This window comes from Chlorocebus sabaeus, chromosome 17 (genome assembly GCF_047675955.1).
Source record: "Chlorocebus sabaeus isolate Y175 chromosome 17, mChlSab1.0.hap1, whole genome shotgun sequence".
NCBI classification, from domain to species: Eukaryota; Metazoa; Chordata; class Mammalia; order Primates; family Cercopithecidae; genus Chlorocebus; species Chlorocebus sabaeus.
In genome coordinates this window covers 26,363,919-26,391,803 of record NC_132920.1, presented here as the reverse complement: position 1 = coordinate 26,391,803, position 27,885 = coordinate 26,363,919, and the positions used below count along the sequence as shown (strand labels likewise).

Below are 27,885 nucleotides of genomic sequence, written 5' to 3'. Positions count from 1 at the left end.
CCTTGTCAAAGAAGAGGAAAAAAAAAAAAGTAAAGAAGTGAAAAAAAAAGGAGAAGGTGAAAGAATCAGAGAGATACAGTGAGCAAAAGACCTAGGAGATGAGCCTCAACGCACTGTTGCTGCTTTGAAGATATAGGAAACGAGCTAGGAGCCAGAGTGTGGCAGCCTCTAGAAGTGGGTACAGCCCTTAGCTAATAACCGGGAAACAACTGGGACCTCAGTCCTATAAATGAAAGGAACTGATTCCGTCAACAATCTGAATAAGCAAGGAAACAGTTTCTTCCTTAGAGACTCCAGAAAAGAATCCAGTCTGCAGACACCTTGATTCTAGCCTGGTGAGATTTCTGTGGGACTTCTCACCTACAGAACAGTGAGATAATACCTTTGTTTTGCTTTAAGTTTATGAATTTCTGAGGCCAGGCGCGGTGGCTCATGCCTGTAATCTCAGCACTTTGGGAGGCCGAGGTGGGTGGATCACGTGGTCAGGAGATCGAGACCATCCTGGACAACATGGTGAAACCCCGTCTGTACTAAAAATACAAAAAATTAGCCGGGCGTGGTGGCACACACCTGTAATCCCAGCTACTCGGGAGGCTATGGCAGGAGAATCACTTGAACCTGGGAGGCGGAGGTTGCAGTGAGCTGAGATTATATTCCAGCCTGGGAGTGGTATGATCCAGTCTCAAAAAACAAAAAAACAAAAAAACAAAAAAACAAAAAGAGAATGTTTATAAATTTCTGATAATTCAGATGGCAGCAATAGAAAATGCACCCAATAAGGGTTTTGTGAAAATGCTGTAGTGAGGTAAACTGAGACTGTGGTGAGTACAGTGGGTGTGCAGACTATTCCTCTTTGCTGAGTAGACTCCACAGTCTAGAAAAAGCCAAGTTGAGGAGTAAGCATTATTAACACTTTATTAAATGACTAGAACTTGACAACCACTTGCCAAGTAGAGGGGATACAGTGGTGAGCAATAATAGTGATGATAATGAGGAGTAGTTTTCCCTAGCAGGCATCAGTTGAAAGGAATATGGGTTTAACATCCACCAATGACCAGGGGTGGACAGACCTATTTCCAGAAGACTGAGTCCATAGCGGGATTAAAACCATCCCTGTAATTCTTCTAGCTTCCTTCATCCAAATTTCCTATATCACAGAGAATCTTTAGGGTATTTGTTCTGCCTGGAAACCTTGACTGTAAGAAGGCTGGTTCTGGCTGCGGTATCACTTATCACATTTTTGGGTGGGCACACATCTGTGCCCCATTATTTATTGCGAGGGGCCTCTAGTCTCATTCCAAGTCACATGTCATGTGGATACTATGAGGTTATTCTCTCCACCAAGACACTCTGCAGAGCTAACCCAAGGAGTGCTGGGTCTAAGGCTCTGATAATCAGCTGGGAAGGAGTCAATAGGGATGTCAACTCCACAACCACTTACAATGATCTCTACCCTGGAGCTGTCCTGGGGAGGAAACCTCAGGGCTACATGTAGGTTCTTCCCGTGGGAAAACATCAGGCTGGAAAAGAATGGGCAATTAGCCAGGGACTGAGGCTGAACATCTCCCAACTACACAAATTACCATATGAGTTATGTAAATTACTTAATATTGCCCTGCCTCAACTTCCATACTTGCAAAATGAGACTACCCGATGGGGTATTGTGAGGATCAAAGGACTGACATCCACCAAAGCGTACAACACAGCACTCAGAACAGTTTAAATTCTGTGTTAATGTTAGTTACTGTTGTTTAGATCCCAGCTCTGTTGTTCACTAGTCATGTCTACTTTGTAAAGTTAATTCACCTTTCTGTACCCCAGTTTCCTTATCTGTATAAAGGGACAATAGGTGGTACCAAACTCAAACAACTGTCATATGGAATCATCGAATGAATATCAGTAAAATGCTTCAGTGCGTGCCTGTAGCTTTATGGTTCTGATTGGTTGTTATGGAGGGGGAGGCCGTCAACTCCAGGGTGGGCAGGCAGAAGCAGAGATGTTGCTTCAGCCCGAGGCTCTCCATTTTCATTAGCTAAGCCTGGGGCCACTGGTGTCTCCAGGGAATGATCAGGCACTAGGTCAGGATCGGGGGAACTCTCTACTTGTTTTGGTGTTGGGCAAATGGTCAGGGCAGTGGGCTCCAAGGTCAAAATTCTGAATACAGGATACAGAGGCTCAGAGAAAGTGGTGTGCGGAAAGGTGTAGATATGAGATCCATCCATGGCATTGTAGAATGAGATCTCTCCAGTCTCATAGTCCAGGAAGATCCCCACTTTCTTAGGGGGCTCAGGAAGTTTCAGGTTGTTTCTGGCCTCAGTGAGAGCCCGATACTTATTCCCATCAGTCAGTCCTATAGTCCAGTATCCATTCTCCGGTGTCATTTTGACCCAAATTTTTCTCTGCACATTCTTACTACACACCCCTATATTCCACTCTTTCCTGTCCCCTACCTCCACCTCCCAGTAATGTCTCCCTTACGTGAAGTTTTCACGGCCAAGCACACAGTAACGCCATTCAAACCTCTCAGGGTTGTCTGGCAGATCCCGCGGCTCTTCGGCACGCTGCACACTCCTCTGGTCTTCAGAAACAAGGAGGATGGCATTTGCCGTGTCTGGATCCAGAATGACATCTGCTGCAGAGAGTTTGAGGAGGTGTCCATGGGGTCAGCCATTTTTCCTGGATTTCAGAGCCTCAGCATGCAAGGCCTGGACCATGCTGCGGAGGTCCTTCTATAACGTACTTCACCTGCCCTGAATTTGACTCTCTCATCAATGTCATGGGAGAAAGCTCAAGGGGTCTTGTGTCCAGAGGGGAAATGAAAGTAAGGTCAGTATTTGCCTAACCCAATACCCTGATGCTGCCTCAGGAAGCAACAAGGATCCTCTTACTACATTTTTCTTGTTTCCCTCCCCACATTGACTCTGCCCCTGAATGCTTTATAATCAAAGGTTAAATTTCAGTCATCACTCGACCACTCATGAACTAAATGAATTTCCTTTTTCTGCAGTCTATTTTTCCATACATCAAATTTATTTAACAAGGTGGAGCATCATCTGAAGCATTTCCTCAACTGAAAAATGGGGATAAAAATACGAATTTCTAGCATAGTATAAGGGAGTCATGTTATTTACTCATCGAACAGCAGGGCATGAAGAAAGCTCCTGATATTCTAATAGCTGCAAGGTAGTCTCTGTGCTGGGCTCTGTGGGGGCCCCAGATTCACTCTCCAACCTTCAGCTTTCTCCACCCTCTTCTGGGCCCCAGGAATCTGTACTCTAAGGACAGTGCCACTGGGCTCCCTTGTCCTCTAGTTTGCTGTTGGGTTTGGCCAATGGGAGGCCCTGGCAGAAAATTGGAAGGAGAAAGAAAGGAGAGACACACGGTTTATTTTCCTGCTTCCTCCCTGCCAGCAGCAGCTGGTGCTGCTCTAACGAGGCCTGACAACTCTTCTCAGGAAGCTATCTCTTTGTGCTATTTTTCTCTGGGTTCCAGTAACTGACTCCCCTCCCTATTCCTCCCAGGCTAGGGGTGGAGACAGCTCCCTACTGTTGGGAACCATGGGGGCACTGCACTTTTCTTTGTTGCTTTCCCTTAACCCTCTTTTCTGCAAACCTTCTTCAACCACGCAGTGTGAACTCATCATTTCTTTCTAAGTACGTTTTTGACCAATGGATATTTATGATTCCTTCAGTCTTCACCTCAACCCCCACAAACACAGATTGCAATCATCATCGAAAAATGTGGAGGCCAAAACTCAGAAGCATTAAATCCTTTGAGATGACACAGGCAGTAGGTGGCATGAGAAGCCTGGGAAGGGCAAAGTTCTTTGGGCAGGCGTCACCTCCTCTGTTTGGCGTTTCCATCCTCACTCTCCCTGCAGTATCACTCAGTGTGTGTCATCTTCCCCTCAGCTCCACCCTTTATGTGTCTTCCTTCCCAGGAAGGTCTGAGGAAGCCCAAGGCAGCAATGCTCTCTGGTTCCCTGGGCTCTCAGCAGGAAGGGTCTTGGAGATAGGCCCACTTTTCAGATTGGGATTTAATGTTGTCTACCCCAAACTCTCTTAGTCAAAGAACTTTTCTTCCCCAAATCACAAGAGTTGGAGGAGGAAAAAGGAATATAGTCCCTCAGGTTGTTGGTCCAGGGAACATATAGTGATTTACTTACCAGGCTTGAAGAGGGCCATTTTCCATTCTGAAAGGAAAGAGACACAGATAAGAAAAAGGTGAGTAGTTTTATTCTTTTCTCCACTCCATTCTCCTTTCACTACATGTTTTCTCTCCTTTTCTTCAGAGTCTCTTCCAGGGTTCAGCCTCCCTCCTGTACAGCTCTGATGGATCAGAGGTGGCACCTTCTAAACAATGTCAGGCTTGGCTCCCTGTGCCATGGGGGGTGCAGGCTGCATGGCTATGCTTTGCCTGGGCATATGTGGGGTCAGGAGTCTTTCAGAGGCTCCAAAAAAGCAGAAGTCAACCCCCTACCATGCAAAATTGAGTCTATGGGTTAGAACTGATTAATCCAACTGAGAACGTCAATGAGTCACAGCAGAGAAAAGGTTGAAATGTTCATGGTACATGACCCGGCAAACCCAGAGAGCATCAGGCTCACTCACCATGATAGGCCAAAGACTTCTCTCCCCCTACAATGAAAGAAAGACAGAGATGTCACATGACGTCTGCCTTTTCTGTGTTGGCCCCTTCCCCTTCCTTTTGTGTCCATCTAGTCTTTCTTTTTGGCCATTCCACCCTTCCCTATGGTCTCACTCTGCATGCTGAATTCTGTCTTCACCTCTTCTTCTTAATATCCAGTCTGGGAACACTGGTTGAATGCTAGTGGCAAGGCAGTCACTGTGAGAGTTCCTTCCCAATGGAGCGCAGCTAATCTATTTTGAATCTGTTTATACTCCTGTACCTGGGCATAGGTGTCACCATGTCTATATGTGAATGTCTAGGAGTACAAGATCCATCCTTCTCGATCTGTATCATTTCCTACCGTGCTCTAAACAGAATTTGGGAAATTTAATGCGCAATTTCAGGGACTAGTTTTGAAAGCAGCTATGATCAATCTGTACCAATTGAGCCACTGTAGCTACTCCTCTTTATTAGACACATTTTCTCCCTCTCTCTTTTCTGATTTTCTTATCTCTTAAATCTTCCCTTCTTGTTTTCCTTTCAACATCCTCTAGATTATGGAAAACAACAAGTATGTTTCCTGCCATAGAAAATGCACCTCATCCTTCTCTTCCCTCTCCCTTTTGAAGTGCACCCCTGGATATTCCTCAGTGCTTTTTAGGGCATAAATGTCTGTGGCCCCTAGTACAAAGAGATTGAAGATCTCTTTTTCTTTTCTTAGAGAGAAAGAGGAGAGAGAGAGACTCCTTCTGGGTGGTTTCTCCAGAGAGCCTCACTTACTTTCTTTTCCTGAGTAAGGGGATCTAGGACCATTTTTCAACCCTGGGCAAAGACTTATGGGCTGGAAAATTTCCAAGCAGAAGAGAGTCATAGATTCAAATTCAGAAAAAATGTCAGAGTCACTCATGAGCCATGTACTGGATTTTTCTCCACTTTGCAATGAAATGAACAGGGAAGGAACAGTTATCAAGACTCTCAAAGTGGGGATAAGAAGACATGCCTGGGTCTCTGGGGGAATGGGAACTTACTGAGTTCCTTCTGGAGCTTCTCTGGAAAATAAACAAAAAAAGAGAAAGAGAGAGAAAAAAAGAACAGTTATGGGTGAGGGGGATTTTGGGAAAATAAACCTTAAACATGATGCAGTGCCAGGGTGGGGATGGAGGTGAGATCTTCAGGCTGGGCCTGCAAGCCTGGGGCTTAGATTTTCTGTTCGATTTGGATACCTCTTAGGCTTATTTCCTGCTTTGTTGCAGCATATCCTATTTCTTTCATCTCTCGCTCTCTTTCTGTCTCCCTGGACAGACCAATTTTTTCCTTCTGTTGTCTCCACAAGAAGTAACTGGCTCCTGCGAGAAGCAGCAGCGAGATAGGCAGGGTCCCTTCCAGGGCAGTGATCCATGGCTGGGTGCTCCTGAAGAAGGGGTCTGTGAAGGGGAGAGCTGTGAGTCATGGGCGCTGGTGCACTCAGCCTCCCCAACCTTAGCACCCCAAACTTTAGCTTCTCAGCCCAGGTTGGGGGCATGGAATCAATCTCGTGAGGTTAAATAAGCGTTCTCTCTCTAAAGTCTCAGAGGACTGTAGAGAAGACTTTGGTAAACCCTCATTACAAGCTACTACTATCTTGAGATGTCTGCCTCTCATATGGAAATTAACTTGAGCAGAGTCATACTCATTTTTTTTCTAAATATTTTTTTCAACCAGTAACACATTTACGTGGTTCAAAAACTACAAATACATGAAATCATGCAACACTCCCATCCACCCAGTTCTCCCTCCGTCCATCTATTAACTTCTCCTTAGTCCACTTAATATGATGCTTAGGGACATAAACTATGGAGTCAGAGGGCCTGGGTTTAAATGCTGACTCGCCCTTGTGACCAGCAATGTGATGTTGGACTACTTACATAACCTCTGTTTGTAGTGGCCTAATCTATAAAATGAGGGTAATGATAATACCTATCTCCTAAGGTTAGAAGAATTAAGTTAATACTTATAAAGGGCCTGATGGGCTGTGCGCAGTGGCTCATGCCTGTAATCCCAGCACTTTGTGAGGCCGAGTTGGGCAGATCACTTGAGGTCAGGAGTTCTAGACCAGCTTGACCAACATGGTGAAAACCCACATTTACTAAAATTACAAAAATCGGCCGGGCATAGTGGCATGTCCCTGTAATCCCAACTACTTGGGAGGCTGAGGCTATAGAATTGCTTCAACCTGGGAAGTGGAGCTTGCAGTGAGCCAAGATTGTCCACAGCCTTCCAGCCTGGGTGACAGACTGAGACTCTGTCTCTAAATAAGTAAATAAAGTGCCTGATGTACAGTGAGGGTTACCAAATTGCTTGTTAAATTTTAAAAATCTAAATTAGATAACACAATCAAGAACTAAAAAAAGTCCATTAAAATATGTTCCTATTTTTCCTCCTGTTTAAACTAAAAATAACATTCTATATACATCACTCTGTATCTCACTCTCTGTGTAGAGTGTGTCTTGGAGATCTTTCCACATTAGTATAGAGAGAATTGTCTCTCTCTTTTTTCTTTCACAACTGGGCAGTAGTCCCTTGTATGGAAGTTCACCATCAGTGAGCATCTGCATAACTTCTAACCTTATACAATCATAATCAATGCTATAAGAAACTTCTTACAGGCCAGGCCGGTGACTCACACTTGTAATCCCAGCACCTTAGGAGGCTGAGACAGGCGGATCAAGCGGGGTCTGGAGTTTGAAACTAGTCTGGTCAACATGGTGAAATCACATCTCTAGTAAAAATGTAAAAATTAGCCTGTTGTGATGGTGCATGCTTGTAATCCCAGCTACTGGGGAGGCTGTGACAGGAGGATCTCTTGAACTGAGGAAGAGGAGGTTGGAGTGAGCTGAGATTGTGCCATTGCACTCCAACCTGGGCAGAAGAGTGAGACTCCCTCTCCAAAACCAACCAACCAACCAAACAACAACAACAACAAAAGAAACCCCAGAAACCTTTTACATGGATCATCTCATACAAATGGAAGCGCATCCCAGAACTGGAATTTTGGATCAATAAATATGTAGTTTGGATAGATCCCCCAACAGAACTTGAGCTAATGCACACCAAAAATACAAGAGACACGACCAAATGACTGAGAATCACTGCCTTCCTACATTCCTGTCATAACTATGTGTTATCAAGCAAGGCAGTGTGGTTTTGATTTTTGCCAATATCATAAGAGAAAAATAATTTCCTATATATGTTTCCCTAATGAGTGAGAATGAGCACCCTTTTGTGGGTTATTTCCTTTCCTGTGAATTAACAATACATGACCTTTGTTAAAAATTTTTTACTCAGTTTTTAAAATCTTCTGTTTCAAAAAGATTAGCTCTTTCTCTATGAGTTTGTAAATATATATATGTTTTCCCATTTTGTCATTTGACTTTACATAAGGAGATTATCTTAATGTTTTTCCCCAATTCCCACTGCCTGTCACACTTTCTATTTCTGTCAGATAGGAAGTGATCAGTAAACACTTGTGGCATGGACAGCTTTGTGGAGTGGGGAAGCTCCCCTGGAGGAAGGAGTAGTCTCCAAGTCCCTACTTTGAGCCTTACATGCAGTGCGGAGACCCAGGTTGACCGCAGAGACTCACACAGTAGAGACTCACACATCCCCCTTCATCACCTGCCACAGCTCAGCTCAATAAACCTGAGGCCAAGCAGGGTACTGACCTGTGATGGAAATGCTGGCTGTCTTTTCCAGGCCGAGGAAGGAATTTCTGATGATGCAGGATACACCCTCCCCAGATCTGCCTTTCATGATCACAGATGCTGCTACTGCATACAGGCCCACTCCATCTGCAACCACAGGTGCTTCCACAACCAGGATGTCCTCTCCCCTGGTGTTGCTCCACTATATTTGGGGTTGTGGGTACCAGCCAGTGGACCTGCACTCCAGATGGATCCCTCCATCCTCATAACCCTTCACTTCAACGTGAAGGTCAGAACCCAATGCTGTGGAAGGATAAATTGGCTCAAATTCTTGAGAACTCCTGTATCAGGGAGGGTCTCAATAGGAATCAATGGCAGACTCACATTTGATAATTCTAGAAAGATTTCATTCAGGAGCTATTTACACAAGTGTGGTCATGATGAGAATAAAACTAAATTTGCTAGGGCAGTATCCCAGGGTCAGTAAGGTGAGGCTATTCCCACCCACCCCCATTACCAGAGGGAGGAGGAGAGGGATCTGTTCTGGAGACATAGATGAGGAGATTGATGCATTGAGGACATTCCTGAGTTGACCTGTGACCTTCAGCAAGGCAGTGCAGCCAGCCTGAGGGTATCTTGCAGTCAGGAAGCCAGGAAATAAGCACCCAGACCTCTCCCTTTTCTCTTCCTCCTACCATAAGGGGAGCTGCTATAGCTCCCCTTAAACCAAACCCAATCAGAAGCCGTGAGGCAAGGGATTGCACTGAGAAAGAAAAAAGCTGTCCTCGGCATCTGGAACCTGACACCAGGTCTTGGTATCCTCCTGTTGAACATGAACAATTTCACAGAACACAAAAAATAGTGCTTTATCACTGTGACAGATCATGGGAAATACAAGACCACCCCACATCATGTGTGAGTGCAGAGAAAAACATGAACATTGTCCAAACCAAACATCCCCCATTGGCAATGAGGAATTGCTGCCTCTTCATCAATTACAGCTTTAGTCTCATCCTAGTCTCCTTCCTCCTAGATAAGCTTGACTAGGGCTTCCACTAGCAGAATTCATCTCCCCACACCTTCCTGACAGTATCTCATCCAGAGCAGAGGGCTAAGTCTATAAACCATTCCCCAAATCCCCTAACACAAACCCAAATTGTATAATAAATCTGCTCTAAAACCTTCTTACTGAGATACTGCCACAGCTCCCCATGATGTGTGTTCTTCCTCACTGCAACAAGTAAGAAACATGCCTCATTCTACTACAAAAATGTTTCTGGGAGTCAGTGATTGGAAAACACTGGCAGCAGATACAGTCACTATTCCACCTCCCAGGGTCCACGGTAGTGTGCACTTGGAGACACAACAGAAGCCGTCTGTTACACAACTAAACCAAAATGATGGTGTACCAGCCACTGAAGAGATGGTTTCTTATGCTTCCTATCCTTCGTCCTTCATTTCCCTTATTTCTCTGGTCTCCAGCGGGAGGGAGTTGTTTACTTGAGCATGTAGGATACATCAGGAATTCTTTCTAAAGAAGGAGTGTGTCTTTCTTAAGGGACTCAGAGAAGCTAAGTTGGAAGGCAGTGCTGGTAATTGCTAGTGATCAGCCAGGAGTGTCTGCAGTGCTTTTGGAAGAGGAACTCTGCCTCTGCTTTAGATCCTACAGGGAAATGTTCTCAGAACAAAACCTGGAGGCTCACCTGCAACCTTCAGCTCCACCAGGGCTTTTTCATAGAAGTCACCATCTTGGAAATAGCACAAGTACTTTCCACTGTGAGAGGCTGTGACGTGTATTCGGAGAGCAGCCTTCCCTGCAGTGACGTCATCCCGTAGAATCGAAGTTCTCCCACGATATGGTGCACTCTGCCTGTCTTCCACTTCCTTTCCATCTGCATACACGTTCACCACCTGCTTAAGGTTGGAACTCACCCACCTTAGCTCCATGGTCTCTGCACTCATGGTCGGGAACAGGTGACAGGGCAGATCAGCATCTTCACCTACCATGGCCAGGATGGGCCCATGGGGTCCAAGCACAGCAAACTGAGCTGTCAGCACAAGGGGGAGGCTCCGTCAGTGGGTGTTGGAGTTGGGGTCATGAGAGGAAGGGTGCTTCTCAGACAAGGAAGGCGAGATGCAGAGAACCTTGAGAGGAAACCAATCCTAACAGAAGCACCCTTTGTCTCTTTGTGACAAGTGATCCTTCAGGTTGGAATGGACTTCCAGGTATGGGAAGGAGTAAAAAGTTCTAAGAGGACATTCATAGGTAATTGCCTGCCTCAGAAACAAGCATTGCATCATTCCCTACCTGAGCAAGGAGTAAGCAGCTGGACCAAGAGGAGGCAACCATGAAAGTTGAGCAGAAGAAAGGCCAGGGAACTTGCCATTTTCATCTGTGCTGCATACCAGGAGACACCAGAAGGTGAGGGACAGACACAATGACCCAGAAGAAGCTTTAGGATTCCACATGGAAACGTCCACTTCCCCAGGGACAACTCAAGTATGGTGACCAAAGAAGATCTTACCTCTGCCAAAAAGGCCTGTCCTCAATGTCTTTACCTTTGAGTTCCAACATGGAAAATTACCTGTAAAACCGTGTCTATGTATAATGCACATGTTATTCAACCAAGAAATCCTTGACTCTACTGCTTGACAATATTCAGAATCCTATCACTTCCCCAAACTTCCCCTACCATTTCCAACCCTCTACCATCTCCCTCTGATTCATGCAGGACCCTCTTTACTGGGCTCCTTGGTTCCACTGGGGTCCACCACTGTGGGTGTCCAACACTGTGGACTCCTCAAAGCCCCAACTCTTGGCCATCACCATGGTCAAGTCATGGCCCAGTGGACTCCTGGTGGGATTCAGGCAGACTGCTTGGTGGGGGCTCTGGAGTCAGTCAGGGGCTGAACCCACCACATTTAATTCAAGGCTAGAGATCAGAGAGCTGCAAATAAGACCAGGCTTTACCCATTGTTTCTTTCTTCCCTTCATAAAGTCATTCAACAAATATTTACTGAGCACCTACGATGGGTGAGGACTACTATATTAGTGTTAAGGACATAAAGAAGGTAAGCAATATGTAAAGGTTCTAAGATTCACAACCTGCGTGATCTCGTTCATGGGACAAAACCATTGGAACTTTATTTATTCATACAATATCATGAAGTGTGAAATTTAGAATGTGCACAATTGTCCCAGCAATTCCACTTCCTGATGTCTAGTCCAGCAAAGTACTTGCATGGGTGCAGAGAGAAGCCTCTGTGAGAATGACACACTATTTTTAAAGTATAAAAGTGGTACCCAACTGAACCAGCCACCCAACAAGAGACTGCTTAGAAGAATGATGATTCATCCCTCAGAGGGAATTCAATGCAGCAGGTAAAAGAGTTGCTTTATTGTCATGAACGTAGATAATGGTGATACACTAAGCGGTCAAAAAGCACATTGCAGAACTATACTAATGATTCCGTTGAAAAACAAAAACTAAACTATACATTTCTGCATATTTATAGATGTAAATGCCTGCAAAAGTCTAAAAAGATGTATGTTCAACTGAAGATCGGAGGTTAAGTGAGCGAAAGATCACTTTGGCCTTTTGCTCCCTTTACTTTTAAAATACTGAAATGCTTTAAATTTAGAGTTTTTCATGTATTACTTAACAGTAATTATTATGAGTGATAATACTGACTGGAACATATTAGCTGCTTAGTAAATACTAACTTCTCAACAGCTTCTTCCAAAGCAAAGGAGCATGAGGTCTGCAGCCATAACACCTGCTGCTGTGGCCACCTGAGTCTGGGAATGGCCTTTGAGGACAAGGTCTGCAGACGGAGGTGGGGAGGGATGAAGAGGAAGCACTGGAACAGCGGTCTGTGCAGCCGGCCATCCTCCACCCTCGCCTGGATCTTGCACCCACCCAGACTAAATATTGCATTTCACATCTTCTGTTCCTCAAAACTGCTCTTTATGTTGCTACAGAATGAATATCATTTTTATTATCATTGGTTTCAAAGTTAATAATTTCTCTACTCTGCTTAAAGTGAGCCGTGTGTTTTCATTCTTTTTAAAGGATGTTTATATTTTTCTTCCTGATTATAGTCAATATTGCAAATGAAGAAAAGCATAAAGGAATAAAAGTTTAAGTAGTGGCTCATGCCTGTAATCTTTGCAATTTGGATGGTCAAGGTGGGAGGATTCCTTGAGCCCAGGAGTTTAAGACCAGCCTGGGCAACACAATGAGACCCCCATTTCTACAAATTAGTCAATCAATAAAATTAGAAATCTGTAGTAGTAATCACATACTTTGGTGGTAGAAATATTTCTCGAAGCATTTTGGTCATATATACAGCAAGCGTCTTTAAAAAGTTACTTGCTCTGACAAGGAAATGCTATTAAAAAAAAAGAAGTTGTATGCTTTACCCGAAAGTTCCACTTATAGGAATTACTGTTGAAGCAAAAAAAAGTCAGAAATTAAGGCAAAAGTTTATGTCTGAGGCTGTTAAATATAATAAAATCTACAGTAGCCAAATGTAGATAATTGAAATAGTCAAAATTAGGAAAGTTTTAAAAAATAATTATATATTCATACAATGAAATAGATTGTGTCCATTGAAACATTTATATTGGGTTATGAGGAAACGATTATTGGAAGGAAAAACAGATACTGTACCTAAAACATACAAAATAAGATTTAACGTATGGACCTAATGCTATTAAAATGAAAAATAATTGCCCTTTATTAAAAACATGATTCCTAAAGACTGCATCGAAATCTCTTTTATGATAGAACCATGCATTGTTTGTCTATCCCCGCCTGTTGTATGTGTATGCTGGTTCAGATTTTTCTATATTATAAATATTTCTATAATGAACAAATTTACATATGAATCTATAAGGCACATCTCTTTCTAGACTCTCTTAGAATAGATGCTTGAGTTGGCCAAAACAGATTTTAGAGACTTTTTTGCCCTCTTCTGACCACAATAAGTTCTTAAGAACATGCAGTTGGAATATTTCTTCATTTATGTTGTCTCCCTTTCCTTCCACCAAATTGCAACATCTGCAGGTCTTTATTCTTTGCACTACTTGCCTCTTCCCCATGTGCCCACATGTATGTGTGGGTGCCCAGGCACACGTACACACACACACACACAGGCACCTCACCCTTTCTCTGGGCAAGTACTCTTCCTGCATGCCCACTCACTACTCTCAGCGATTCAGCGCCTGTCCTCCCAGGCATTGTAGTGCAGGCTCTAATCAACATCCCCCACTTACTTCTTAGTATTCCCCTCTGAATCACAGCCCACTGAAGAAAGGTGGTTAATAGTTCTCCATTCTTTCTATTATGAGATTTAATCTCTCATTCGGAAGAAAGGGAAAAGAAAGCAGAGACTGTCTGGTCTCCGTGAGAAATTGGAATAATCTCTCTTTGGAAGAATTAGTTTCTTGATTGGCTCAGAGGTGATGTTTCTCATCAGTTGCTGGGAAGAAATCACTGAGGAAGGTTGAAATGAAAACTAAAAGTACACTGAATTGTACATGTTGAAGAAAAATTCCAGCCCTACCTCCCTTAGTGTTTGTGCTTCTGTGTTTGTCTATTTGAATCATTCTTGCATGTACATGTGTATAAGTATTTCTACATATTAAGTCTTTTATCTTAATAGAAATATCAGCAGAACAAAATGAGAAAAGATTATAATGTGGTGAAGAGAGAAAGATGTACACTAATTAAAATGCTATTGTGGCAGTTTGCTAGCATCTACTTGCATGAATATGGGACATAAAGGAGGAGGAGATTTTACTACAGAGTCAAATAAATGTATACGTGGAAAGAAAGCCAGACACAGTGCACATTTTTAAGCACCTCCAGCATCCAGGTTTAGGATCTGTTATCAAATAATATAATTTTTCTGGTTTCCAGAGGCGGTGCTGCTTGACATGTTTTACCTTTTTCAGGAAATTTTTAGTGTGGGTGTTTCTGAGCATCTTAATTCGCCCTCAGCTCCTGGTTTGTGCTATATTGTATTTTCCTGTGTATTTATTTCTCGTGCTGCCAGTGGAGTACATATTATCTGAAGCTGGACTCTAGATAATCTAGACTGCGAATACCATCTCTGTAAGAGGTCTGTGGGACAAACTGGTTTTTCCTGTGGCCTAGGACCTCAAAACACACTTTTGGGATTTGCAAGTCAGTGATCAAAACTCCTAAGATTAAGATGTGACTAGGGTTGATGAAATTTGATTATATTGTAACAGTTTGAATTTGGGCTGTGCAGTATCTGGTTGAGATGACTGGTCGTTTCTGCATCATGCAGTCCCCCTTTTTTCTTGGTGATAAGGCCTAATTTTCTTGGGTACTGCAATAGGCTCTGCTATCTCATAGATACCAGAGAGCAAGGGACTAAGTTGGAATCAATAGTTTGTAGGTGAAAGTTGTGGGTTTGTGCTTCTCCCAGAGGTCCTTCAAAAGGGAGGCCAAGATAGCTGGGAGTGTGAGTGTACACTCTCCGTACTTCCTTCTTTCTCTTGCCTAGGATGTAGACCTTTGAACTGGAGGTGCGGCAGCCCTCCTAGAACTGTAAGGCAACTTTGAGGTTGGAAGCCACATGCGGAGACAGCAGAGAATGAAGTCAGCGGCAGGCTGAGGCATGAATGACAACTCTGAACTGCCAGATCAGCCCTGCACTACCAGTATCTAAATTCATTTTACATGAAAACAAACAACAACAAGAAAAAACAAGAAAATCCTTGTTTTGTTTAAGCCAGCGGTATTTCTGGTCTCTGTTATCAGCAGAATATCAAAATTTTTCCCTCCCCCTTTTCCTTCCCAACAGTTTGTCATAAAACTTCTAAAACATAAAGCAAAGGTGAAAGAATTTTTGGTAAATACCAATTTGGCTACCATGTAGATTATAGTGATATACTTAATATTTTAATAAACTTCCTTACTTTATTATAATCCATACCACTGTTCATTCCCTATTTATCCATCATCCTTATTTACTTATTTATTTAAATGTTCATGTGCTCATTTTTATTTCTGCTTTTTTTCTTTTTTTTTTTCTGGTGAGACGGAGATTTACTCTTGTTGCCCAGGCTGAAGTGCAATGGCGTGATCTCGGCTCACCGCATCCTCCGCCTCCCAGGTTCAAGCGATTCTCCTGCCTCAGCCTCCAAAGTAGCTGGGATTACAGGCATGTGCCACCATGCCCAGCTAATCTTGTATTTTTAGTAGAGACGGGGTTTCACCCATTGCCCAGGCTGACCTCAAACTCCTGACCTCAGGTGAGTCACCCACCTCGGCATCCCAAAGTGTTGGGATTACAGACATGAGTCACTGCGCCCGGCCCATTTGCTCATTTTTAAATTCACAGTCTATCAGAAGCTTTGCTGCTTGAAATTATATCAGTAAGAACGATCACCCCACCCTTGCTTGGAGGATCCAAGTCATTCTGACACAGCAGCTGAGGTGCTAAGCTTCAGATTAGGAGTTTCTGGGCCCAATACTTTATATCATTGAACTTTGTAGTTTCCAAAGTACGAGGCCCTGGGTCCATTTCTCATGCAGCTTTATACTGAACTCTGGGAAAGAAGTCTTGGGAAAGAAATGGATGTGAAATGGGGCAGAAATGAATTCAGTGATTCATTTTTATTGAGAACCTACCATCTAGTAGGTCTCAGCCACTGAAGTTCAAAACTGGTGAGGAGAAGTTCCGTAATACAGTGGATAAGAGCACTAATTCTCAAGTCAGGTGGCCTCTGTGACCTTTGGTCAGTTCCCTAACTTCTCTGTGCCCCAGTTTCCCTACCTGTAAAATAAGGACAGCAATAGTACTTGACTTTTAGAGTTGTTGCTATGAGCATGGAATGAGACAATACATGCATTTTGCTTACAACAGTGTATGATAAAAAAGTAAGTCACAAGAATGTATGCTAAGTGAAAAGTGCACTCAGCCCTCCTTCAAGACCTAGGCACTTGATGCTATCTTCTCTTTGTCTTTTATAAGACCTAGTGCAGTGTCCTGCATGTAGTAGCTGCGGCAAAATGCCCAGAAATTAATCTCCTTTATTGAGTTAGTCTCATCAAGAAATGTCCATTTCTCATGGTTATCTCACCACTTGTTGCCTTTCAGACCTCCCATGAACAAATTTTCTTTCTGCTGTATCTAGATATCTGTCAGCATATCACAGGCACACTGGCTTACCATCTACTGTCTCTAGGCTTTTTTTTTTTTTGTATCTTCATCTGTTGTCATGCACAACTCATTAGTCCTGGAACCCAAAGCTGGTTAACTAATTACTCAATGTTTCTGTTTCTTCGTCTGTAGGGTGGAAATGAGACATGGTCCATAAGTTATTTAAAGAAGAGTCAGCACAGTACCTGCATGTATTAACCCTCAATGATTTTCATTGTCTTCCATTCTGAAAGGCTTAATTCTGATGTCTGCATTGATGACTCCTAAATCCACCTCCCCTGGAGATAACATCAACAGTTGCCTGCTGTGGAGCTGAAGTTTTAGTTTGAAGGTGAAGGGAAAATCTCTGAAAAGTCTGACATGAGAAAATGCGTACATTGAAAATAGCAGTGGGGCAGCTGCCAGGGAAGATGGGAGGTAGGGGGCGCCATTTACATTGTATTCTATGGGATGATGCCTGCTGGGGTTGCACTATATATCCTGTCCTCATCGGTGGGCCAGATGTTAGGAAATAGGGAGACCAGGAAGGAAGCTACTGTGACACTCTAGGCAACAAATGATGGCGACTTGGTGAAGGAGGAGAGGAGACTTGATTGATTACTCACATTAATTCTAGGAAATACTTACATAGAACCTGCTATGATGCTGGTACTGTACTTAGAGATTTACATGTATTAATAAGATTCAGAACAACACTAAGAGGTACCTTATTTACCACATTTTATAGATGTCAAAGCTGAGGTCCAGGGAGGTTAAATGACTCCCCAAGGTCACACGAGTAGTTTCTTTCTGACCTGGGCCTTGAGCCCAGGCTGTCTGGCAAAAGAGTCTATGCTCAAACCACTGAGCTGAACTACTGAAAGGAAGTGCAAATAGCAGGACTTGGCTATCAGTCAGATGTGGTGCGTTAAGAGAGAACAAGAGAAGTCTAAAATGACTGTTAGGTGGTGTCACTCACTCAGATAGTGATGGGTAGGCAGGGCTGATGGGAATTTAGTTTTGGACACACTCACTGTGAGATGCTAGTGGGCACTGAGGTCAGGGAATGTGTAGGGCTGGAGACAGAAATGCAGGTGCCAGTGGGGTCTGCTTATGGGGTAGAGCTCTGAAAATGGACTGGACCATATAAGAGTATATGTGGTGTGAAATGAGAGTCCGGGACCAAAGCCTAAGGAGTTTAAGCAGTTCTGGAGCAAGTGGAGCAAGAATTCAGAGAAGGATCTCCCTAGGAGTAGGGAAAGACCAAGAACAGAGCCCTGGGGATTGATGAGGCAGATGTCACATAGGCAGGAACACCTACTCAGGCAGGTCTATGAAGAACTCAGGGCTGTCCGTAAAGAAAGGACAGAAGTGTATAAAGACAAGCAAGACCCAGTGTCTCACAGCTATAATCCCAGCACTATGGGATGCTAAGGCAGGTGGATCACTTGAGCCCAGGAGATTAAGGCTGCACTCAGCTATGATCACATCACTGACCTCTAGCCTGGGTGATAGAGCAAGATCCTGTCTCTCAAAGAAAAACAAAAAACAAAAAACAAAAAACAAAAAACCATGGGGGGTGGGAGGGGAAAATAGAAATGTATAATGGATTTAATGGTTGGGAATCCACTAGTAACTGATGAAACAATGTTTATGGTGTGGTACAGCAGTGGTCAGCATCATGGCAAACAGTGCCTGATGACCATACATGTGTTCTCTTTCTGAGACTTTGCGTGCATGGAAGTAGAGACCTAGAGAGAGGCAAGTGTGGTGTACTGCCCTGGGAAAGGGGAAGCAGGGCAGTTACAATGGGAGAACGTTGAGCTTGTATATGGTGTATCCTATAGACTCTGGAGTGGACCCCTTATGATTATTCCTCTTGCAGTTTGCAGCCTGTACTTTCTCTGAGTGTGAGTTGAACCTGTGGCTTGCTGCTAACCAATAAAATATGGTAAAGCTGATGGTATGCCCCTTCCATGACTGCATTATGCACTGTAAGACTCTGTCTTGCTACCTGACCCACTCCAGAGGCTCTGTGTTCCCAGCTGGCTTTGAAAATGAAAGCAGTCACCGTGGGAGACCCGCATAGCAAGGAGCTTAGGTGGCCTGTAGGAGCTGAGAGCAGCCTCCAGCTTCAGCCTGCAGGGAGCCGGGGCCCTCAGTCCCTCAACTGTGAATAAATGAATTCCGTTAATGGCCTGAGTGATCTGAAAAGAGGACTCTCCCACAGTCAAGACTCCAGATGAGGCTACAGAATGGCCAACACCTTGACTTCTGCTTTGTGAAGTTCCGAACAGAGAAGTCCTTTAAGGTCTTCCTGGATTTCTGATCCACAGAAACTAAAATGATAAATGTGTGCTGTTTTAAACCACTGAGTTTGTGGTAATTTGTTAAGCAGCAATAGATCACTAATGCATTAAATGGAAATAGGCAGTGGCAACAAACATGAAGATACAGAAGACAAAAAGAATAACTTGTTTTTCCAGCCCTGACCTCTTGCCTGGACTGCACATTAATCACTATTGCTATCATTTTATTTATTTACTTATTTACTCATTTTTTGAGATGGAGTCTCACTCTGTCTCCCAGGCTGGAGTGCAGTGGCACAATCTCGGTTCACTGCAGCCTCCGCCTCCCGGGTTCAAGTGATTCTTCTACCTCAGCTTCCTGAGTAGTTGGGATTACAGGCGCATGCCAACGCACTCAGCTAATTTTTGTATTTTTAGGAGACGGGATTTCACCATGTTGGCCAGGCTGGTCTTGAACACTTGACTTCAGGTGATCCACCTGCCTTGGCTTCCCAATGTGCTGAGATTACAGGTATGAGCCACTGTGCCCGGCCTGCACATTTATTATTGACCTGCCTACTCTGCATCTCCACGAGGATCTCTAGTAAGCTCCTCAACCCGAACGTATCCAAAACTGACATTGGATTCTATACTGGCTTCTCCTCTGGCCTCCGAAATGGACTTCTCCCTCAGTTTCCTCATCTCCATAAGTGGCAACTCCATCTGTACCGTTTCTTAGGATTAAAACCTTGTGGTCACCCTTGATGTCCTCCTTTTTCACACACCACATTTAGGTTTACCAGCAAAGCCTTTTTACTCTGTCTTGAAAATAAATACAGCATCAGATCATTTCATGGCTCCTCCCTGGTACAAGTCATCAGCATTTCCCCTCTGGATCACTGCAGTAGCTCCCAGCTGGGTCTTCAGGCTTCCATCCACCACCCGTACACACAGCCCATCTCAGTTTAGCATCTGAAGTAAGTCCAGTTTTTTTTCTGCCAAACTTTCTGGCAGCTGCCCTCTCAGAGGTAAAGCCTAGGTTAGCATGATGACTTTCAGGGGCATATATGATCTGGCCCTCAACCCCAGAGGTTCAAAGAATCACTCTGGATTCTTTCAATAATGTGTCTTTTTGTAACTGCAGTAACACAATTTTGGACTTTTGAAATTTTTTTCATTCCTGTTAGATTATTGTATTGTCTCAAACCTAAAATACTGCCATTCAAGTCAGAATTTTAGATGCCTGAGTGTATTAGAATTCTCCAGAGAGACAAAACCAATATGATATAGATATATATGATGAGCGGGTGTTTATTAGGAAAATTGACTCATGTGATTATGGAGGCTGAGAAATCCCATGATAGCTCGTTTGTATGCTGGAGACCCTGGGATGCTGGTAGCATGGCTCAGTTTAAGTCTGAAAGCCTCAGAACTAGGGACACCGATTGTGTAAATCTCAGTCCAAAGTGAAAGGCTTGAGAACCCAGGGCTTCCTGGTACAAGTCCCGAATCTCAAAGGCCAGAGAGCCAGGAGTTCTGATGTCCAAGAGCAGCAGCAGAAGAATGTCTCAGGGGAGAGAAGAATTTGCCTTTCCTCTGCCTTTTTATTGTATTGGGCCCCCAGCCAATAGGAGGGGAGAATTTCCCACTGACTCACATGCCAATCTCTTCTGGAAATACATTCGCAGACACACCCAGAAATAATATACCAGTTGTCTAGGTATTCCTTAATCCAGTCAAGCTAACATCTAAAATTAACCAGCTCATGGATTCACTTCCAGGATCCACTATTCCAAATATGGTCTGGGGACTCCTAGGGAGAACTGTGATATACTCCTAAGGAGTCCCCAGTGTTAATACTGTTTTCATCATCATCATCATAATATAACATTTGTTGTTTTTGATCTCATCCTCTCGGTAGGGTACAATAAGGTTTTTGGGGGCCTATATGACCTATGATATACCAATAGATTTAATACAAAAGCAGATATGAGAATGCAAACATCTTCTATTAAGCCAGACATTAGATTTGAAAAAAGTTAACCAATGTCACACTTCTTGTTCTTTTGTTTGGACACAACAGTTGATTTTTCACAAAACATTCTATTTATATTAACCTATATTTGGTTCATTTGTCGTATTTTAACATGAATTAGTAAATAGCATTTTAACATTTTCTGTTTTAATGTCAAATGACATAAATATTAACAAATGTCAACCTAAATAAACAAAAGCTCCTCAAGGCCCTCAATAGTCATTAAGTGTCTAAAGACATAATTAGACCAGGAAGTTTGAAGTCACCGGTGCCCCCATTTAACTTGAATGCTGTCGCAGACCTGATCCAGTACCACCCTGCTCAACCAGGACCTCAAGCCTCAACCACACCCAAGGACTGAGTACTGACTCCTTGTTTATTGTGGGGACACGTGAGCCAAACCACATCCACATGTCCATGTTCTTCATTCGTCTTCATCCCAGGTCCAGGCCTGTGGGTGTGTGCTCTGGAAATCATGGGGTTGGGTGGAAATGAGCCATCATCTCCTGGGACCCCTTAGCTGTTATGGTGGGACTTAGCTATCCTTACAACCTCGGTCCCTCCCAGCTCTCTGATTCCACTTCCTCTATCTCTGACCTGCATATCTGGTTCCCTCTCCCTCTGGTGGTCCTGTGGATTCCTCCCTCCTCTCACATCCTGGCAACTCCTCTTGGCCTCATTCCAAGTCCACAGCATCTGGTGCCAACTGGCATGCTGGGCTCAATGAGGCCACCCTGATGTTAAACAGCATGTTCGCTACCAATCAGCTTCTCACACTTTCTTCCTGGCTGGGAGCCTTGGAACAACTAGTTGTTCTCCTCCCATAGTTACAACAAAAGGAGCTACTAAAGCCACACCTAATGAGGAGGTGAACGGGGGCTGAGGTCTGGAGTGGGTGTGAAAGAGGCAGCTGGAAGAGGTTCCCCTGTGTGACCAGAGGGGAGGAGGGCGTGTCTTCCACCAGGGGCATTGTGCAGTGGCTGCCGAGACGGCCAGGGCTTATCTCCATGGCTGTGAGACAGGGAACTGATTCTGTGGGCTGTGGTGGGTCTCTGCTCTGTGAAGTGTCCGGCCCTCTTCAGGCACTGGGACCCCACTGGCTCCTGTGAATGCAGAGCAGATTAAGATGCAGCTCTCAAGGGCCTAAGCTGAACAAGGGCCTCACGGGCACAGAAAAGGCTGAATGGGGAAATGTGTAGATGTGTGATCTGTTTCTCATGTTGTAGAAGGAGACGTCTCCAGCTTTATAGTCCAGGAAGACACCCACCTGGCAAAGGGGCTCCTCCAGAGAAAGAATCCACTTAGGGGAGGTCAGGGCCCAGTATTTCCTTTTATGCATCTCCAAGGTCCAGAAGTCATTCTGAGGAAGCAACGGGACCTCCCATTTCCTCAACATTGTCTCTACAGATCCCCACAGTCCACTCAATCACGTTTTCCACCTCTACCTCCAAGTGATGTTTCCCTGAGGCGAAGCTCTCCTAGCCTAGGATACAAAGCTAACTGTCGAATCTCACTGGGTTGTCCGGCATGCTCTCCCTGGAGGGTTCCAATGTCACACTCCTCTTGTTCTCTGACACGAAGAGATCGGGATAAGCAGTGTCTGGGTCCAGGACCACACTGGCTGCAGAGGAAGTCTCAGGAACTCTGTGTGGTTCCTGGTCCCCAGAGAGGTCTCAGAAAGCTGCTGCGGGATTCCCACGTAGGGGCCATTTCCCTGAAGGCCCCCTGATCCCAGGCAGCTCATACCCAAGAATTCCTGAAGCTGCACTTTTTTTTTCTTTCTTTCTTTTTTTTTTTTTGAGACGGAGCTTTGCTCTTGTTGCCCAGGCCTCAATGCAATGGTGCGATCTTGGCTCACCGCAACCTCTACCTCCCGGGTTCAAGTGATTCTTCTGCCTCAGTCCCCCAAGCAGCTGGTATTACAGACATGGGCCACCATGCCTGGCTATTTTTATCTTTTTAGTACAAACAGGGTTTCTCTCCATGTTGGTCAGGCTGGTCTCGAACTCCCAACCTCAGTTGATCCTCCTGCCTCTGCCCCACAAACTGCCAGGATTATAGGTGTAAGCCATCATCCTGGCCTCTGAAGCTGCACTTCTGTCTCTCCAGAGACAGAAGCAGCACCCTCAGGTTGAGAAGAACTGAGGCTTTATGAAACCCAGAGAGTTTAGGAAATGAGCCCCAATTAATCACTCACATTTTTAGCATTCTAAGATCTACCTTTCTATTGTGTTAAAATGATTTCCTCCATTCCCCAAGTTAATATGTCTGGTTGTGACAATTTGCTATTTTGTCCCAAGTTGACAGTGGCAATTTTGAAATTCACCTGAAGAGGAAAGGTCCGTGTGCCATGGATTCTGTGGTGCTTATGGACAGAGGGGCTGAATCATAAGATGGGAAGTGCTCATTGGGAGTAGGCAATTGGTTCTGTGCTCTCCCACTCACCCGAACTCCCTCCCCTGGCAGGCTATACACAAAGTATCAGTGCTCTTTTAGGAGCAGAAAGGCATCTCTGGCCACTTATTTGTATACCATTCTGTCAGGCTGATTGGGACCCTTTATAGCCTCTTCCCCACATGGGCCTTCAACTATGCACAGTCTACACCATCCCTAGTATATAAATTGCTAAGACAGCATTGTCTTCTTTCAAATTGATCCAGAATCAAAGAGCAAAAATCACTGAAGCATAAATCTTGGGGAGGCTACTATATACGGAAACCTCTGGTCATCATGTATTAAATTATTCCAAAAGAGAAAGGATCCTAGGATGTAAATCACAGGGTGGACTGAGAGCTGCCGGGATTCCCTGACAGAAGAGCCATGATGCATCATTGCTGGGACACTGTTGATGAACTGACCCCATTTCCCTGCTGTACCTGCCTAGCCCTGGGCCCCTTGCTCATCTCCTCTAAGGAGTCCTGTTAGCTGGCTAGCAGGAGAAAGCTGAGATCTGAGGGAACATCAGGGGCACTCACTAGCATGTAAGAATATTCTTCTCCATCCTGCAAGGGACAGACAGAGGTGAATGTCATGAGATGCTGCTAAATGAGCAGAACACAAATTGTACAAGGAGTAGTTCAGGAAAGGCTAAACTTATGCAATTCTTCTTGAAGTTGCTCTGAGAAACAGAAACAAAATCATGTCTTCAATAGAAGAACTAAAAGAAGTTGGGTTTATAGTAAACAATGCAGGAACCATCCTTTCTACGAACAGCATCTCCCTTCCCTCATGCTTAGGGCACTGTCAGAAACCAGAAATGATATATGATCAGGTGGCTGGGTAGTACCGGTATATTGTTACACTTGTTTTTGCTCAACCATTTAGTACTTTACATAGCCAGGCGAATGAGTGCAATGCGGGCAGAATGAAAGAACGAAAGCTCTGAGAGATTCATCCCAAGGACATGAGAATTCCAAGTCTTTGTTGCTGCTGCAGTGCATTTCCTGTCTCTTCCGTACGCTGGTACCTGGGAGAGTGGTGTCCTTTGTACAGTGATGAACTGTTCTCCTACTCTTTTACCTTTTTTTTTTTTTTTTAATTAGAGATAAGGTCTCACTGTATTACCCAGGTTGGCCTCGACCTCCTGGGCTCAAGTCATCCGCATGCCTCAGCCTCCCACAGTGTTGGGATTCAAGGCTTGAGCCACTATACCTGGCCTCTTTTACCTTGGATTTGAAGTTCTTTCTCTTTTTCCACACATTCTTTCTCCAGTTCCTTTAGCGCAGTTTCTTTCCTTTCCTGTTCAAACTCTTTTTCCTGACAAATCTTTTTTTCCTTTTGGAGTTTGTTGATCCAGTAGATGCATACGGCAATGAATATCATCAGAATAGTCATGATAACAGGCAGGATCACCACACAGGGAGACCTGCTGGGCATGAAGGATTCTGAAAAGGCAGTCAGAAATGTCCACTTACTTTGAAACAGAATATCCAGATGAGAGCGCCCCTAGGAACACATCTCAAGAGCTCCTCAGCCACCTGCTTTGTTAGTTTCTCCCTCAGAAAACTCAGATGGAGAAAGTGATGCTGGCTCAGCCGTGGTTGACACCTCAGTGGCTTCCAGGGCCAAGGCCCAGAGGTAGCAAAGCAGAAACATCTGCAGTCACCATGGGAAGGACCAGGGTGCATAAAGCTAACCAGCCATGCTGAGTCAGCACAGCCACCACCTTGTCTCAAGCCACCATCCCTCACACCTGGAATACTGCAGTACCTTCCTTCTTATTCTGCCCTTACCTTTTGTAATGTATTCTCAACAGACCAGCCCAAGTGTAATCATGTTAATTCTTAGCTCAAAACCTTCCAATGCTTTCCATGTCACTCTCCCTAAAAACCAAAGACTGTTTGTGGCTTATGATGCCATGTAGAATGTGTTTTCATTGTCTCTGTGAATTCATCTCCTTTCTCTTCCTGCACTCACTCCATTTCTGCCACACCAGCATCGCCTTCTGGGGGTCCTGGACACTGCCAGAGATGTTCCTTCCCCAGGCCCTTTGCATATGCTTTTCCTGTAGCTTATCATCAGTCCTTAAGCATCTGATGATTCCTTACCATCAGACGGGATGGCTCAATTCCCATCTTTACAGTGAAGTCTTCCCTGACCATTCTGTTAAGAATTGCAATGTCTCACACTGCCTCTTTATTCCTTCCTTGCTTAATGTTTCCTATAGAAGTTCATCACCATCTGATAGAATATATAGTCAATTATTTAATCACTTTTTGAGGGAAGAGATCTTGATATATTTTGTTCAATGATTTACCCTTGGTTTCTAGAACAGTGTCTTGAATATACGATATGCTTCTTGAGCATTTGTTGAATGAATTATGAGTGTGTATCAATAAGGATTTTTCCCAACTCTGTCCCTTGGAAAATCCCCTGGGCAGGAAGGGATGGCTGCAGCATACAGGAGCACCAAGTGTAGAGAGTCACCTATCTACACCACTCTCCCTCCATGTGTAATGGTTATTTTCAATGTTTAAAAATTGCTACATCATAAGGACCTTGCAGGAAAAAAAAAAGACTAGGTTGACCCTCAGAGAAGAGGCTCCTACTCTTGAGTTTTGGGACTCTTTGATTCTCCTTTTGTGAAAAGGGATTAGAGAAGCTTCATATCAGCTGCAGCCTCCAGCTCCACAGGGGTCAGGACCATTCCACCCACATTGCTGCCCCCATCCCCGCTCTGGGCTCCATCTGTGTGCTGAGGATCCCCATGCACTCGATGAGTCTCAGAGAGCAGAGAACTAACCTGGAATAAAAATGACACTTTCTTTCTTCTGGCCGAACAAGGTATCATTGATAGAGCAGGACACGTTCCTCACCAAGTTGTCTCTGGTGATCACAGCTGTGGTGACTATGAAGAGCCCTTCTGTGTCAGGGGTGGAGATCTCCTTCAGGGCAGGCACGACCTCACTGTAGGGGTCCCTCCACACCGTGAGGGGCTTCAGGTACCACCCTCCAGATATGCACTCCAGCCAGATGCCCCCGTCCTCGTGGTCTCTCATTTCAATGAGGGGCTCAGAGTCCAGTCCTGGGGAGAGATACCAGGGCTCAGCTAAAAGGCAGTGGTGTCTCAGTGCTGACTGCATCTCTTCTGTGAAGAGAGAAAGTAAAGGAAAAAAAAGAGGGAGGTAAGAAGCAAGAAATAGGAAGGAAGAAACAAAGGATGAGGGTAAGGAAGAAAGAACGTTGATGTTAGAGAACACCAGGAGACCAATGGGCCACATAAACTGTGAGCTCTCTAAGAGGAAAGGATCCCATTGCACCCTTTTCTTTGTGTTCCACCCTCAGGCCCCATCGCAGCGCCAAGCATCTATGTGTCTGCTATAAATGCTTATTCAATTTATCCTGCAAGATTAATTTTCTCACTTAAGGTGGGTTTGTCAACTCCAACTTCAAACAGGCAGGTTTTGGAGTTCACTTTCTGGTCCTAGGATGACTTCTCAGTAGACCTCAGCTTCCAGAAGCTCTTGAATAACAAGTAGAAGGACAGAAACCTGCCAGGTGGGCAGAATACTAAGCAACCTTTTGACCTAAAGACATTGACCCTTCTGTCTAGTTTAGGGCTTCACATAAACACTGCTCTCTCCCACCCATAGTAGGTGATGGTTTTTAGGAGCCTCAACATGGTAGCCTGCAAAGCCAACCCTAATCCTAATTCACAGTTTACCTCCCAGAGGCTCCGTCTGTTAGGTAACATCTCTTTTGCTTTTCTTTTGATTTTCAGAGACAGGGTTTTAGCTCTGTTGTTCAGGCTGGAGTGCAGTGGCAAAGTCATAGCTCATTGCGCCCTGTAGTCCTGGGCTCAAGAGATCCTCCCACTTTAGCCTCCCAACTAGCTAGGATTACAGGCATGTTCCACTATGCTTGGCTAACATTTTATTCTATTGTAGAGACAAAGTGTTGCACAGGTGGGGCAATTTTCTTATAGTGCTTTGAGAACATCAATTTATTAGAAAGATCTGGATGCTCTTGGGATTAAAGTAACCATATCACTTTTTTAATATCAGAGATCATCACCAAAAATCCTAAGAATCTAGACTTACCCTAACTACAATCCATATTTAATGAATCTTCAGTAAAAGTGAATACCAGGTATGAAAGAGCTGCATGATCCTAGGGGACCCTTCAGCCATGCGTGAACATCCAAACTTCTTCTGAATAATTCCTTTGTAAAGTCTCCAAATTATGGCAAAGACAGGAAATTAAGCCAATAACTTAAGTCTATTGTTGTGGCTCAATTTAATTATTATTAATATTTTTTGACACAGTCTCACTCTATCGCCTGGGCAGGAGTGCAGTGGCATGATCGTGGTTCACCACAGCCTGAACTTCCTTGGTTCAGGTCATCCTCCCACCTCAGCTTCCCAAAGAGCTAAGACTACAGGCATGTGCCACCATGCGTGGCTAATTTTTTAATATATTTTTTAAAGAGATGGGTTTTTGCATGTCACCCAGGCTCACTTTAATTTTTATCAGGAGATAAAACTACTTGTACATTTAAAGGCTCAGTGGAATAAGAATTAAAATAATTCAGCAAATTGGAAAACAAAGTTCTTCAAAACATTCCATGAGGTTCAAT

At 44.2% G+C, this 27,885-nt stretch overlaps 2 protein-coding genes across 7 annotated transcripts in view; both read right to left on the bottom strand.

Moving 5' to 3' along the window:
- The window catches only part of LOC103221986 (butyrophilin subfamily 3 member A1), a 118,453-nt gene that overhangs the window by 71,919 nt on the left and 18,649 nt on the right, over nucleotides 1-27,885 (bottom strand). For 2 of the 6 annotated variants that reach the window (XM_073005735.1, XM_073005734.1), the window contains exons 1-3: nucleotides 5,853-5,959; nucleotides 4,611-4,637; nucleotides 4,166-4,192 (exon numbers count right to left, since the gene is read on the bottom strand). Coding sequence is in view for 4 of the 6 variants with exons in the window: in XM_073005729.1 (XP_072861830.1) it covers nucleotides 24,456-24,694; nucleotides 26,053-26,397 (584 nt within the window). In the remaining 2 variants the exon portion in view is untranslated. Of the gene's footprint in view, nucleotides 1-4,165; nucleotides 4,193-4,610; nucleotides 4,638-5,852; nucleotides 5,960-20,765; nucleotides 24,695-26,052; nucleotides 26,398-27,885 lie in introns of those variants that run through there. The other 4 variants (XM_073005731.1, XM_073005729.1, XM_073005730.1 and 1 more) reach the window with 4 other exon arrangements.
- Nucleotides 898-20,665, bottom strand: LOC140708556 (butyrophilin subfamily 3 member A3-like). Its single transcript, XM_073005742.1, is given in 11 exon segments — nucleotides 898-1,929; nucleotides 1,931-1,963; nucleotides 1,965-2,632; nucleotides 4,166-4,192; nucleotides 4,611-4,637; nucleotides 5,658-5,678; nucleotides 5,853-6,053; nucleotides 8,331-8,612; nucleotides 10,013-10,357; nucleotides 10,618-10,707; nucleotides 10,835-20,665. Coding segments are annotated over 11 exon segments (1,818 nt in total). The 5' UTR covers nucleotides 10,926-20,665; the 3' UTR covers nucleotides 898-1,896.